This window comes from Epinephelus lanceolatus, chromosome 14, assembly GCF_041903045.1.
Source record: "Epinephelus lanceolatus isolate andai-2023 chromosome 14, ASM4190304v1, whole genome shotgun sequence".
Lineage (NCBI taxonomy): Eukaryota > Metazoa > Chordata > Actinopteri > Perciformes > Serranidae > Epinephelus > Epinephelus lanceolatus.
This window is the reverse complement of record NC_135747.1, coordinates 36102904-36119502: the sequence shown is the minus strand read 5'-3', so window position 1 is coordinate 36119502 and position 16599 is coordinate 36102904. Positions and strand designations below refer to the sequence as shown.

General features: G+C 40.0%; 1 protein-coding gene across 2 annotated transcripts in view; it reads left to right on the top strand.

The window, feature by feature from the left end:
- Positions 1–16599, top strand: part of tbx15 (T-box transcription factor 15) — a 59224-nt gene that overhangs the window by 23482 nt on the left and 19143 nt on the right. For both annotated transcript variants that reach the window (XM_033617224.2, XM_033617223.2), the window contains exon 4: positions 3958–4129. In XM_033617224.2, coding sequence (XP_033473115.2) covers positions 3958–4129 — 172 coding nt within the window. The remainder of the gene's footprint in view (positions 1–3957; positions 4130–16599) is intronic.

The following is a 16599-nucleotide window of genomic DNA, read 5'->3' as shown; positions in this document are numbered from 1 at the left end:
AGATATGGCTATGAAGTAAATCCTGAAAATGAATATGTAAATAAATGTAAATATATAGGGTGGTAGTGGGGTTCAAATTCCATGAAACTTATACAGCTTATTACAACTGTAACAGATGAATATTGACTAAAATAAAGGTACAACATTTTTCTCAATATTTTGACAGATTTTTTTTAAATGGAGAAAGTGAGCACGCACAGTTAAAAACTACAGGTTCAAAGCTTCATTTTGATGTATAATTTGCAGAGGTTGAAAGAAATCCTGCTGCCCACAGAGACAGAGACACAAAATGACCACAACGAGACACAAAATGACTACAAAGAGACACAAAATGACCACAAGGAGACACAAAATGACAGCAAGGAGACACAAAATGACTACAAAGAGACACAAAATGACTTCAGAGAGACACAAAATGACAGCAAGGAGACACAAAATGACCACAAGGAGATACAAAATGACTACAAAGAGACACAAAATGACTTCAGAGACACAAAATGACTTCAAAGAGACACAAAATGACTACAAAGAGACACAAAATGACTTCAAAGAGACACAAAATGGCCACAAGGAGACACAAAATGACTTCAAAGAGACACAAAATGACCACAAGGAGACACAAAATGACTTCAAAGAGACACAAAATGACCACAAGGAGACACAAAATGACTACAAAGAGACACAAAATGACCACAAGGAGACACAAAATGACAGCAAGGAGACACAAAATGACTACAAAGAGACACAAAATGACTTCAGAGAGACACAAAATGACAGCAAGGAGACACAAAATGACCACAAGGAGATACAAAATGACTACAAAGAGACACAAAATGACTTCAAAGAGACACAAAATGACTTCAAAGAGACACAAAATGACTACAAAGAGACACAAAATGACTTCAAAGAGACACAAAATGGCCACAAGGAGACACAAAATGACTTCAAAGAGACACAAAATGACCACAAGGAGACACAAAATGACTTCAAAGAGACACAAAATGACCACAAGGAGACACAAAATGGCTAAACAGACACAGAATGACTACAAGGAGACACAAAATGACTTCAAAGAGACACAAAATGACTTCAAAGAGACACAAAATGGCCACAAGGAGACACAAAATGACCACAAGGAGACCCAAAATGACTTCAAAGAGACACAAAATGACCACAAGGAGACACAAAATGGCTAAACAGACACAGAATGACTACAAGGAGACACAAAATGACTTCAAAGAGACACAAAATGACCACAAGGAGACACAAAATGGCTAAACAGACACAGAATGACTACAAGGAGACACAAAATGACTTCAAAGAGACACAAAATGACTTCAAAGAGACACAAAATGGCCACAAGGAGACACAAAATGACCACAAGGAGACCCAAAATGACTTCAAAGAGACACAAAATGACCACAAGGAGACACAAAATGACTAAAGAGACACAAAATGGCTAAACAGACACCAAATGGCCACAAGGAGACACAGAATGACTACAAAGAGACACAAAATGGCCACAAGGAGACACAGAATGACCATAAGGAGATACCAAATGACTACAAAGAGACACAAAATGACCACAATTACTACAAAGAGACACCAAATTACCACAAGGAGACACAAAATGACCACAATTACCACAAAGAGACACAAAATGACAGCAAGGAGACACAAAATGACTACAATTACTACAAAGAGACACAAAATGACCACAAGGAGACACAAAATGACCACAAGGATCAGTTTGTCAATGTCTCAATTGGATTTTATTTTCCAGATATGAGGGGGGGGCACAGAGTCCAGACTGATACAGCGAAACAGAATGTTGAGCTGAAGTCATCAGGATGGTCTCACCAGGCTAATTATGTAAGATATTCCTTTAAAAGTTTATTGGACTGCAGTGTAATCTCTCTACAGGAAGCCATGAGAGATTGCAGCGCATCTGAAAAAAATGTGTGTGTACTGACCAATAAAGAGCTAATCTGCCGGCTCTGTTTTGAGCAGTTTATGAATGTAATGTCAGAAAAGCAGCTCACAGTCACACAGAGCTAACTTTACCTCCAATATGGTGGCCTGAGGGTGTGTTTGCCAACATCTCCAGAAACGCCCCGATGCTTTTTAAATACGTGTATGTGTGAGCTGTGTGTTTTGTGGTGGAGAGGTTGAGCATGTATGTTTTGCTAGAGTTTAAATGCACTCATATACATAGGGCCTATATATATATAGAGTGTGTGTATGTGTGTGTAAAGGGGTGGTGCAGCCCTTGGAGGCAATAACAAAAGGACCAAATGAGAGTTCTGTCCATGTTTCAGGAGTGAGTGATGACTTTGGCAGAGACGCTGCAGATAAAACACTTTCAACTGAGTGCAGGGCCAGAACTAAAGGCAAACAGCTGTGCTTTACACTCGCACTCCTCCACTCACTCTCAACCCCGACCTCCCATTCTGTGTTTCTCTCTCTCGTTTCTTTATATCTCTCTATCCATCCACTTTTCATCTCACTCACTTTCTCCGTCTTTATTTGTCTTCATGACTTTGTCTGACTTTCTGTACTCTCTCTGTCCATGCATTTCTGTATTGTTTCTTTCTTTCTTGCATTTTTATTTCTTCTTTTTCTCTTTCATTCTTCCCTTTCTCTGCCTTTTGTCTTTAATTTTATTTTTTAAACAGTGCGTACAGTGTTGACCGGCGGTTTGTGGACTTGGGGGTAAAAGTCAGTTTCTTTCTTCTCTCTCCCTGCTGTTTAATGGGTGGGACACCCCGATGCTCCAAACTCACACAACATCATCAAATATTATGGCTGTGCTTAATTGAAACTATGCAGCCGAGTGTGTGACTGCATATGGGATATTTTATGTTGCTCTTCTTAGAAAATTTCAAGCACAATGAAGAAACAACAGATGAGTTCCCTAAAGCCGGTGTTGTGGCAACGTGGCCGAGTGTTTGGAGTTTGTTTTCCAGAGCGAGCAGAGTGAAAAAATCAGAGGTGCTCCGGCCCTGTTGAAATCCAAACGGCCTTTATTATAACCCGTTCAACCCTGAAGCGACCTCAGAGATTCAAATGGGTTTTCAAAACAGGGAAGTGATGAGGGAATGTTAGTCCTGCGGATTGTTCAAACCTCCTGTGGAATAAAAACTTGGTTAGCGTAAAAAATCTGAGTGATCTATGCAGAGGAGAAAAATGAATGTTGTATGATGGCATTGTGCTTTAGAATTAAATAACTAACATTCTGGTGATTCAGCTGATCTTCCTGCAAATTCTTCAACAAGGATCTTCAAGTATTCATAAGATATTTGCAACACTACTTCACTCAAGCATTCAGTTTTTTAACCTGGAATTACTGGAATAAACGGCTAACGTTTGGTCGACTATTTGAGGGCAGCCCTGGATATTTAACTGTCTTTGTCATCCATGGTTGTACCTAGCCTGAAATTTGCTGCAGTGCCTCCACGATCTCCTGTGGTACTACTCCGTTTTGTCCGTATTCGTAAGCTTTCAGAAAACGTGACAAATACAGACAAATAAGACCTTCTACGTGTCCAGGCCCAGGACCCGTTGGGTCATTATCTGCATATATGAATACAGCAGGAAGGAGGGGAGGTGGATAGGTCAAACAAACATGGACTTTCAACCAGAAGATCACTGTTTGTGTCCCAAGCGTCAGTGTAGTTACATAACTTCATGGACTTTGTGTAACAGTGCAAAATACATTAGTTTACATCACTTATGTCCCGTATAAACCTTGCATTTGAAATGTTATCTTATTGCCAGTATGCAGTTTAACATTTTGTGCCCACCACCACGTAATGAATTGTTAAGAGCTCTTGTCATGTTATAAACCTCACTTTAGAAATAGTCTGTAAAGTTTCACAGAAACATCTACTTGTTAAATGTATAAGGTTTCTTTTCAGTCACTGGTGTGTAATCTAGTCTCTCTGTCTTGTCTTCCAGGTATGTGTACCACAGCTCCAAGTGGATGGTGGCGGGTAACGCAGACTCCCCGGTGCCTCCGCGGGCCTACATCCACCCGGACTCTCTGGCCTCAGGAGACACCTGGATGAGGCAGGTGGTCAGCTTCGACAAGCTCAAACTCACCAACAACGAGCTGGACGACCAGGGACACGTAAGGGACCTCTTCTCTTATTTTCACAACTGAATTCTGTAAATGTGAACATTTTGTTACGGCATCTTTGTGTCTTTATATGACTCAAGACCATATTACATGTACATATGTAATGTATATGTATGTAATATATACATATACATAATGTTACTCTTGTAACATGAACAGCGAACGGTAAATAATAAAATGAGAATGATTCTTTTAAAGAAAGTTCACCCCAAAACCAAACATACACATTTTTCCTCTTACCTGTAGGAGTGTTTATCAAGATTCTATATTGTTTTGGTGAACAGCCAACTCGCTCTCATTCCCAGGGCCTTAAATACAGCAGCTTGGTCAATGGGCCTTGGCTTCTTTTACCAACACACAGGGCACCTTATAGTATCTGTATGAGACACACCAACCTTTCATATGACTCCTATGTAATCCCTTCCATGGCAATAATGCTTACAAGAGAAAAAAGTCCAAGTACAGAAGGAGGGAGAGGTGGTGGATTTTCAAACACATACTGGACTTTCACCCAGGAGACCGGTGTTCATGTTCCATGTAAAACCAAAGTCAACTTAAGTTTTTCCAACCACATAACGTAGTTAATGACGTACGTCATGTGACACAGTTGTAAAGTAACATACTCATTGCAGGAGCTAAGCCTATTACTTGCAACTACAGAGATGTTTCACCCGGCCTGACCTAGATGATGCACTTTCCACGGTTGATGCTTCCTTGGGTGTGTTAAGTTCAGACAGTAAACTGCAGGTTTTAACTGCAGGACAACCATGGTATTTATTCATACCAGCAAACACAGGTTGAATAAATGTCCATTTCTTCATGTGTTCAAAACTGCCACGGGAGGGGTACCTGGAGCGTCGTAGTTTAAAGTGCAGGGCCACTGACCAAGCTGCCATATTTAACGAGCTGGGAATGAAAATGTTTTGAAATAGCACTACAGGTAAGAGGAAAAATGTGTGTTTTTGATTTTGGGTTGAAGGTTTATATCATTCCTGGACAGCGGGAGGGAGCTCGGAGTAGAGTCGCTGCTCCTTCGCGTCAAAAGGGGTCAGTTGAGGTAGTTCAGGCATCTGATCAGGATCCTCCTGGGCGCCTCCTGTTAGAGGTGTTCTGGGCACGTCCCACTGGTAGGAGGCCCCAGGGCAGACCCTGAACACACTGGAGGGATTACATATCTCATCTGGCCTGGGAACACCTTGGGGTCCCCCAGGAGGAGCTGGAAAGCGTTGCTGGGGAGAGGGACGTCTGGGGTGCTTTGCTTGGCCTGCTGGCCCTGTGACCAGGCCTGGATGAGTGGATGAAAATGGACGGATGGACAGTTTTAGTGCTTACTTTTCCCTCTCCATATGTTACTTGTTCATGCAGATATTTCACCAACATTGAGGTTAATTGAATAAATCATTAAAATTGAACACATTTTTAACACAGCTGTTGCATCATGTTAAAACCCTGTGGACCTCCAGATCAATCAGATGTCAAGACTTTAAATATAAATTGCTCACCCTGCATGGGATCCTGTAAGAAAGACGACAGATATTTCAGCTGAAACACTTTGGCTTCAAGCTGTGATTCATTTATTTAATTTTTGTGCTTCATACTTCATGTCACTTCATGGTGCTGTAGAGATGAACGCACGGTTGGAGCTGTGAGGTCTTTTTTCTGGGCTGAAATGTTTTTGATGCTTTTGCTTGAAAGGAAAGTTGACGCGGTACTTCACGGACTTCATGCTTTCATGAGTCACAGAGCCATGAGACTGCTTTTCTGCAGTACATGACAGTGTGCTCTGCCACATTCTGCCCTCCCACACTCATTTCTGTTTGAAGATGGTCCACCCTGACTGAATATTATTAGGTTTGAGGATTAGCGTGGAGAGATATTAGAAGTCTGGGATTTGAACCCATGCCCTTGTTTTAATATATAATATTCATTTCCTTCATGGCCCTGTAGAGCATTTTGTAATGAAACGGTTTCGTTAAAGGCACTTAATGATTGAATGTGATTTGTAGTACGCTCCAGCAGCCACACCACTGAGCTAAAATTTAAGTCTGACCACAATCTGGCTGATTTACGGCCTCGCCTGCAGCCAGTCGGTAACAGAGGTGGTGAACTAAAGTAAGTCTCTTATTGGTTCTTGGCCACTCTTAAAGTGTAATGTCGGTTTCATAGGTGAAATACTTAACTGCAATGCAACAAGTTAGACCACAATTTGTTAGATTTACTGCCTTCCTTATGTATAATCAGCAAGTGGGCAGCGAGCTGAAGTGAGTCCCTTATTTGCACTTTATGCTTCTCTATAGTTAGAAATGGGTTTCATGGGAAAGAGGCAATATTAGGTGGAAGAAATCTGTATTAGCTTTTGATTATTAGCTTTGATTGGCTCCTTATGTTTAAACCTATAATGAAAGCAAAAACACATTCAGCCAAGTGTTACAATTAATATAATATTTGTAGAACTTATAGAAAGTTTAATTGTCTGCTGCAACCCCTGTGGTAAACCGTTTCCAGCTCAAGAGCTCTGATAAACCATCTGTACAGTTAATGTGTAGCTGGTAAACATGAACGGCAACCTGACATTAGCAACTTAAAGATGTTGTTATTTTATGTCAGGAGTTGGTGAGACCACATCAGAGCATTAACTTCAAGTGGTCACTAAAGTTGCTTGATGTTCCACCCAGTTGCTGGAATAAATGTTGGCACTGTATGTTTCTGCAAACCACAGATACGTAACATTTGTTCATTATTATGTTGCAGATACACTGAAACATTGCATCGTGGTTAATGTGTGGTTAGATTCAGGCACAAAACCTACTTGATTATGGTCAGGAAAAGGTCATGTTTGGGCTTGAAATACCCACTTTTGGTGGCACAATTCTGGCTTAAATCACACTGATGTCTCATTAAAGAACAATTGTTTTTTGTGGCATTATACTGGCAGGAAACGCAGCAACAACCCTCTTCTTTTTAAGGCACTTCCCCGGTGGAAACACAACGACAGATCACTAAACAAAACCCACGCATGGTGGTTAAAAATCCACGGGAAACGCAGCAATGACTCACTAAAAACATCGCTGTTTGTTGCACTATCCCTGCTGGAAATACAGTGATATCTTGGTAAAAGCAACTGCTTTTCATGGCCTATTCTTGGTGGAAACACGGTGACGGGTCGCTAAAATATACCCATGTTTGGTGACTAAAAATCCACTGGAAATGCAGCAATTAATCTCTATAAAACAACTGCTTTTCATGGTCCTGTCCCTGGTGGAAATACGGTGACAGGTCACTAAAATATACCCATGTTTGGTGACTAAAAATCTGCTGGAAATGCAGCAATGACTCCCTAAAAAACAACTGCTTTTCATGGCACAATCCCAACGGGAAACACAGTGACAGGTTGCCAAAATATACCCATGTTTGGTGACTAAATAGCCGCTGGAAATGCAGTGATGACTCTCTAAAACATCAGCTGCTTTTCGTTGCACCATCCCAGCTGGAAAAGCAGTGATGTCTTGGTAAATACAACTGCGTTTCATGGAACTATCCTCAGTGGAAAACACAGTGACAGATGCTAAAACATACCCATGTTTGGTGACTAAATGTCGGCTGGAAATGCAGCGATGACTCTAAAGAACAACTGCGTTTCATGGCACCATCACGGCAGGAAATGTAGTGTTGTCTCAGTAAAAAACAACCACCTCTTGTGGCACGATCCCCGGTGAAAACATATCAACAGGTCACTAAAAAACACATGTACTGTACATAAATATAAATGTACAATGCCAACATTTTCTTCTGGCGACTGTGCTGGGATGTCTGATGAATGTGTCAGTAGGCAATTGCTTACTAATACGTTAGCTAAAACGACTTCAAAAGCCCAAAGATAAGGTTGCTGTCTGCTTGTTTTGATATTTTTACGCCCCCCAGAAATTGATTAACGCAGCTATAAGGACAAAAGCAGAGCTCATTTAAGCTCACAGTCCAAGTATATTTATTACTGACTCCACTTAAACTGGATGAGGTAGTGGTGTGTGGATAATGAGAACACTGAGAAGCACTGAAGTGTCACTGAATATTTCATCTCAAATGTCGGTTACAGATATAAAACTAAACTTGTGCAAAGTATAGAATTTAAAGACCATTAAAATCTGAAAAAGGCGACTCTCAGGGAAATTAAATCTCATAAATCAAAGCTGCACTTATATGATGTTTTCTGCAAAGTAAAGCTACTCAGAACATCAATTTCAGTTTTATTCTGTCTTCTGGGGAAATTAAAGCATATTGAATTAATAGCGAAGTCTTTGAGTGTCCCAGCTCTCCTTTGAGTATTGAAACAGTGGAAGATGGCGCAGTGTCATGACTGTCAAGCTATTTTAGAGCCTTTGATTGCTACAGATATTCTTGAAAAGAGCATGAGGAGCTGCTACAAATCAATTTCCTCTCAGAGCTCGCCGGAGCTGCCAGAAGATTAGAGCAGCGGTGTGGGGATGTTTCCAGCGCTTTGACAAAATGGCGGCGTCCAGCACGGCTGGCAGGTTCCCGCTCTGTCACAGCTCTGCAGATGATCACATCAGCTCAGTGGTGACAAATGTAATAACATATGGATTGTTCGTGGGCGAGGATTCAGGGTGAGGGGAGGCTGTCTTTCCTCTCCTGCTGCTCAGTTAAGGGCTTTTGTTTCCCTGGAGGGTTTCAGAGGCCAAAGGAAATTAATTTTGGAGCTTCCTGTGTGGGAAAACCTTACCGCTTCTCGCTCATCCTCCTGACTTGTGGTGTCGTGAAATGTCTGCCTCATCAGAAACAGACACCGTGGACATGTAATGAATCATCAGACGTCACGGCGTACAACAGAAGCAGAGTCTGTGAGAGAAAAACATATTTATTGTGTCTGAGACGGCTCATTGTCATCCAGACTGATAAACAGGGCCTCCACTGGTGTGCCATTTTGTGATGAGGTTTGCAGGTTTAACTGTTGACTGCAGTTTAATGAAACCCGCGTGTCATTAAAGTGACAATTTTACTTGTTAAAAACAGTCTTCTAATTAAAACATTTAGAAGTTGCTCCCTCCTTTGGTGTTTTAAAAAAACAAGCAGAGAAAGTGGTATTGTACTTAAAGCATGCACTGTAAAATAAAATCAATTAATTAATTAAAAAAGTAATAAGAAATGGTCAAAGCTCTCAAATTGTAAAATTAAAGTAAAATATTCTACTTGAAATAAAGTGCAAAAAAAATTATTTACCAAACTTCTAAGGTTTTGCAGAGAAACGCTGTTATTTTACATATTTTTCCTAAAGTAGTATTATTATTAAACACCTTCAATATAGTGATGGCACTAAAAGTTCAACTGAGAAACACTGTTACTTTACAGGTGTTTTATTTATTTATTTTTAATTATTACGATCACAGGCAGACAGAATTTTTCAACATTACATTAACACTAAATATTCATGGCTAAATAAGCAACAAGACAAAATAAAATCAGAAAAAAATCCTCAGGTATGATAAAGTCTTGATCAGTGCATGATGGCAGCTAAAAAAACAAACAAACAAACAAAAAAAATCTCTCAACTGCATGAACTAAAACTGTTATAACTTTTCAGGATATTTGTACAACCACAGCATTCATAGTAAAAATATTTTTAAAAAGAAAGAAAAATATTTTTTTTAAGGGCTGTAAATACTTGTAAACTGTCTACTTTATACTTCTACCCCACTCCAGAAGAAAATATACTAGGTCCTGTGCAGATTAAAATTTTCATACAAAGTAAATGATCAATTTATAAATTATGACACATACCTGTTGATAACTGATTGATTGCATAAGTGTAGATTTTAGGGGGGACGCAAGGGACACGTCCCCTCAATATTTCCAACATGTGCAATTGTTTCCCCCAATAACACATGACAGTAGCAGAGGACTTTTATTTGGAAAAAAAGCAAGACATTTACATCACAAATTGGTGCAAAACAATCACCACAATGCAGGAAAGTAAATATTGGTTCTCAAAATTTCTGGCAAAGGACCCCCCAAACCCCCTGTTTCATATGTGATGAAAATTGTGCTGAGATTGAGGAACAACCAGCAGAGCTGCATCCAATAATCTAAGAGAACACCAAGGCACGTAGAGGGTCAATAAATCTTAATATAATTTGGATGAAGGTCATTTAATGGAGCAGTGTGTAAGATTCAGGAGGCGTATGACATTTCCCACGCAAAAGTTGTGATCTATCAAAACAGGCTTAATAGGAAAAACCAACATTTTAGAGATGGGAAACTGGCAAAACAGATGATGATGAAGGGGAGGCCTAGAAATTGTCAAATAATTTTTGGCGCACACCATTTTTGACTTTTGTCTGCACGTACAAATTTAGTATGGATCCTACGCACTCTTTTATAAATGACACCCCTGGTGAGTAAAATCAGTAAAAACACTGGATAAAGCAGTGTAACATTACAAATTAGTGTTTCTCCCACGTTGTTTGGCACGTCACAGAAGGGCTGCTTGCCCAACACCTGCTAACGTGAGCTCACCTTTTTCCTCTGACAACTTAAGATTTGGACGTTCAGGAGGTTTTAACCAGGAGCTGAATTATCTACAGAGGTCTTTTTCTCTCCAACACAAACAGAGGAGGTGATTTAAATTTGTAAAAACACTGAATGAAGCAGTTTCACTTCTAAAAAATTCATATTATACCAAAGCTCTTGTCACAGTGTGGAAATACGAATGGCCCTATCTAGAGCCAGTGTTTGGTTTGTCTGTTCTGGGCCCCTGTAGAAACATGGTGATCACCGTGGCCGAGGCCATTCTCCCTATATAGATATAAACGACTCATTCTAAGGTAAAGAAAACACAACAATTCTTATTATCTGGTGATTTTACACTAAAGAAAACATACTTATTATATTCCATTTCTGCTAATCCTACCTGTAGACCTTTAATGCTGTAAAAGTGATCATTAACATTTTAAAATCAATACAGAACATAATGTGCAGCCAGCGTAAATTGGCTAGCATAGGAGTAATGTGTTAAGAAGTCAGGAAGCAGCGTTCTGCACCAGTTGGAGTCAGTGAAAGGAGCTCTGGCTGATACCAGCATGAAGTGCATTACAGTAATCCAGCCGAGTAAGAAATCACTGAAATAAAACGTTAATAAAACTCAGGATATTTATTGTAATGGCTTATTTTTGCACTGTTGGATCTGAATACTTCCTTTTGTCAATGTGGTGCTGAATTTAAAAGGAAAAGTAAAAACCCAGCTGCTGTAGTCGACATTTGCATCCTGACTTTGTGTTCTCTGTCACACATCAACTGAAAAACAATCAAGTAGCTTGAGCACTATGAGCCAGCAGCACTTTTAAAGGCTTTGTCTTTGGACGCGTCGTCGTGTGGTCGGACTCGTTTGCCTCCGGCTTCATTCTCATGGGTTCATATCCACCTCACACTGTCACTCTCGCCTGTCGTATATTTCCTGTCTGTCCTCGCCGGTCTATGGGAAAACCTAATAAAACACTGAAGCAGGCCGAACTGGCCAAAACATTTCTTCTGTTTCTTCTCTTGTGTTTCATAGTTGCTCTGTTTGTTGTTAATGATGCGTTGCATCATAATGTGTCAGTGCTGTTGTGTGAGATCGCTCAGAACGCATGAAGGATTTTCTGCGTGTGTCTGCTCTGAACATTTGTCTGTTTTTGTTCAGCTGAGTGAATCTGACCTTTCAGAGATGTGTCATGTGACTCCTTGTAGCCAAGCTCTGTGGTGGAGGAAGTCCTCAGATCCTTTACTTGACTAAAAGTAAAATAAGACACCTTTGTACAAGTCCTGCATTCAAAACTTTACATAAGTAAAAAGCACATAAGTATATCTGCATATTACTGACAGTATGAAAAGTTTAAGTAGTCATTGTGCAGTAAAATGTTTCCTTTCTGTGTTTTACTATTATATCTGATGTTTTTGGATTCATATTACTGCTGCATTAATGTGTATGTTGCATTTTCCTGCTGTAGATATTAAAGGTTGTGCTCGATTTAACTCCTTTATATACTGTTGGGTGGTTTAATCTACAGCAGTGCATCATATTCTATAAGATCACCCCACACTCTTAGGAATAAAGGTGCTAACTAGAACCATACAGGCTTCTTCAGCTTGACCCCAGAGGGACCTACGTAGAACCCAACAAAGAGGGACATACCTACAACCATCTGCGAAAGGTTCCACCCAGAACACCCTATTATATCTCTTCACCACCAAATTAGCTCTGGTTCTTAAACTGGTACCATTCAGGACTCTTGGAGCTATCTAGAAAACAAGCCTGTGTTTCCAGCAATTTTGATTTGATTTTGATTTTGTTATAGCACAACACACAATGCAAGTAAACAATAGTAGCAAGATGGTGGATCACACTGCTTACCTGCAAACTTTTGTCCAGAAATTGTTTCTGTCCAAAAACAAACACAGACCAGCGATCAATGAGACCACTGCACACTCTTTTTGTTGTGATAATTCCTTACTTAACGTCTCTATCATTGCTTTCTCCAACCTCACTTTCCAACTTGTACAATATGATACGTCCACTGGTGTTATCTTGGTTTGCACTTCAGGTCAATTAAAACCCACTACTGTTTGATTTAGCAGGGAACCAACTTTTTGGGTTTAGTTGAAATGCTCCGAGCTGTTCAAAATTTGGTGTGGGAACCATTCCATGTTGGTTGGAAAGGGGTATGAGAGGTTTTACAGGGACCTCTTCCAACCAGAACCCTCTGTAGTAACCTTGTCTCACTCCAAAGTCATCAAAAACTGGTGCTTGGACAGTGACTTCTGGCATCAGACACACTGGTTGCTGTTACTGTTTAACAGCGCCCGGTGGCATCAGAGAAACACAACAAGACAAGAACAAAATTTAAGATGGTGGAGGTCTGAGTAGGGCGGATGGGAGGTGTGGTGGATGGGTCCAACAAACACCCACTTTCACCCGGGAGGCCGTTGTTTGCTTCCCGTAAGTTTCTAAAGCCAAACCCTGTTATTTTTTTCCTCAACCCAACCATGTGCGTTTGTTGTTGAAGGAAAAAAAAGTCGCCTCTCTGTGTTGTACAGACGTAGTGCTTTTATTTTGAAAGAGACTGTATGTAATCGGTAAATTTCATGTGAAAACACAAGTGTATTTTGAAAGAAGCCAATGCATGTAACAGGCAGAACTTGACACGGCGTCCCAGAACATCAACTACCAACACACCCAGGGTACATTTCACTTCATGCAAGGTACCCTGGGTAAATGGGTAGCGAGGAGCTCTTTAGAAGCCTTATTTCTATGAGTGTATGGTGGTAGTTTTTCTGTCGACTTTTCATGGTGTCAGAAAAACAGCTCTGTTTTCAGCTTTGTGACGATGCTGATCCAGGAGGGAGTTTATTCAGCTAAAGAAGTAAAAGAAATTTCTCAACACATAAAGAAACACAGTTCTTCAGTTTATCACATACACACACATCAACACATCTGGAGATACATGGTTTCCACTGGTTTTGGAAAAGTTTAAATGTAGTATTACAGTCAAGTATAAAAACACTCAAGTAGAGTAAAAGTACCTTGAGTTTGAACTTTAGCACATTACTGGACTTAATGCACGTAGTCCTGCTCACACACAGCTAATACGGTCTCTGCTGCTGACCTCCAGTGAGAGTCCCATCGTTCTTGGCTGTAACAAGATATAATTTCACAGATGAAATAATTATTGCTTTGATCGCTAAGTTTTTCATTCAAGACTTTTAACTATGTTTGAAAATCAATTTAGGCCACACCGCTGTGTAAAATGTGGTTTATAAACAAAATGTGATTTGATTTGACTTCATAGAGATACATCTGTTACACGCGGGACGTGCTGTGTCTCTCCGGTGTGAATGTCCAGATGATTTTTTAAAAAGGGGGTTAAAAGGACGTCATTACCTACCATGAAAATGAAAACATCACTTATTTAGCCTAATTGTATTTGAGCGTGAACAACTGTCAGCTGATGTCCTCTGGCTGGCCTCTGAGCCGTTTGTTCTGGGTTCAGCGTGTCGATGTGTGATCCGCTCTGACTTTGCATCGCCTCAGGCCAACTGGGGACTAGAAGCATGACTCCTCTGGGCTGTAAGGCAGCTGTGTGAGAGTGTGTGTGTGTGTGTGAGAGTGTGTGTGTTTTGAAATCTCTATCGCTGAAACATGACTGTGTTCCAACCTGTATCCACTTCATGAAAGCTCCTCTATTCACTGTTTAACCACTTGTTGTCTGGCAGGTTTTTCTGGCAAAAATAATCTGACACAGAGGAAGTGAGGTGTCCCTTCACAGCAATGGAAACAACACAAAGAGACTGATCTGCAGTCATTACACTGGTCAAAACTTTTACTTTGAAAAGGACTTTATGCTTTCCATTTTTAAAAACGCTGCTTTACCAAGAAAAAAAAAAACAGTGGCAGGAAAAAAATCCCACAAAATTTTAACGCATCTCTTGCCTCTCTTGTAAAACTGATGCTGACACATGCAGCCTGGAGACATTTATTTCTTTGAGGAAACATGATTTTGCGCAACATCTCCTGAGCACCAGAGAAATGAGACACCACAGCCACAGGCGTACGGCTGCGGCTGCAGTGTCCCGACACAGGGGACCCATCGCCCTCAATATGTAGAACATGTGCATTTGTCCCCCCCAATAAAAAACATGAAAGTAGCAGAGGACTTTTTAAAAAAGACATTTACATCACAGAAAAGGCACAAACTGGTGCATAAAAAATTACCAGTGTACAGAGTGTTTCACATTCAGTGACAGACTCATTTCCCCCAAGATGCACCACAGAGCGCCACAGGAAGTCGTTCCTGCCTGTGGCCATAAACCTGCACAACTCTTCCCTCAGAGTGTCAGTGCTATGAGTCAGTCGACTGGCATCTGGACTATAGTCACCGTCTGAATTTATAAATTATAAGTAACAATTGGGTGCAATAATTTTAACTGCTGTAATATTTTTCAGTATACGACTTTATCGTTCACATAACTGCACATATTTACGTTTTATTCTATTCTTGTTTATTCTTTTCTACACTTAGAGCTTCAGCACAGTGACGATATATATTTTATTTTTAATAGTTTTATATCTTAAGTACTATTGTTAAACACTGTAGCATAATGTGCATTCTTTTTTTTTCTTATTTTATTATACATTTTCATTTTTATTTTATTTTATTGCTTTATAGTTCATACTCTTGTTCTTACTTCTTTTAATTCTCTATTCTTTTCATCCGGGCGACTGTAACAAATCAAAATTTCCCCTCGGGGATCAGTTAAGTATATCTGATTTCTGATTTCTGATATGTGCTCCCCCAACGATGACACAAAAGCTGCACCCTTGCACAGAAAAATAGATATTTAAAAATGACATAATGTCTGAGAGCCTTACTGCATTGTATTTCATTATATTTTGAATCGTCACCTGTAGCCTTAATCTTGTATTTTTCTAAATTATTGTCCACCCTAAATTGTTGCATAAAAATTCACTGCTGTGCAGAAAATGATCCTCAGATTTCCAAAATGTGTTCCTTCCTGTTACAGAATATTATGTTATTCTGTTTTCATCACTAATTAATACACGTAAGAGTATTTTAATGTTGGAGCTGGTTAATGTTTTAGGTACTTTGTAGAGACCAGGGTTGGTTGGAACGCTTTTCATTCTGTGCCGTATTTCTCTGCCATAATTTATGTCAGAATATGATAGCCAGCAGTAAATAAAAGAATATGGTCTCAGCTATAAATAAATGTTTTGATGTACGAAACGTTCTCTAGAATTAGGTGATTTGTGATTAGAGGCATGTGGTGCACTTGTGCCAACCAGCCCCATCACAGGGTTGTAATTATGTTTGCCAGCTGCCATCACTCATCACAGATTTTCAAATTTTATCTCAAAATGTAGCTAATTTCTTTGTCCATTAACTAAAAGTGGTACATTTCTAATGTCTCTATCTAAAACAGTTTTATAAAATCTTAACCGTCAACACATTCTCATTCCAACCTCGTCACATATTGATGGTTGGTCATCGACTTTCCATGTCCACATACAGCGTGCAAGGTACCCTGGCTGTGCTGGTTATTAAATGTTCTGGGACACCGTGTGAAGTTCTGTCTGTTACATGCATTGTCTTCTTTCAAGATACACTTCTGCTTTGCATACAGTCTCTTTCAAAATAAATACACTACGTCGGTAAAACACGGCGAGTTGACTTTTTTTTTTTTTTACTTTATCAACTAATACACGTGGTTAGGTTTAGGAAAAAAAAAGAACAGGGCTTGGGTTTATAATCTTAAAGGATGCCAACACCTCTGGCACTGGTGAAAGTCTGTGTTTGTTGGACCCATCCACCCCCCCTCCTGTCTGCCTCATTTGGACTTTCGCCGCCTTAACTTTCGTTCTTGTCCCACCATATTTCCCCCTGCCATCACAGAGCACC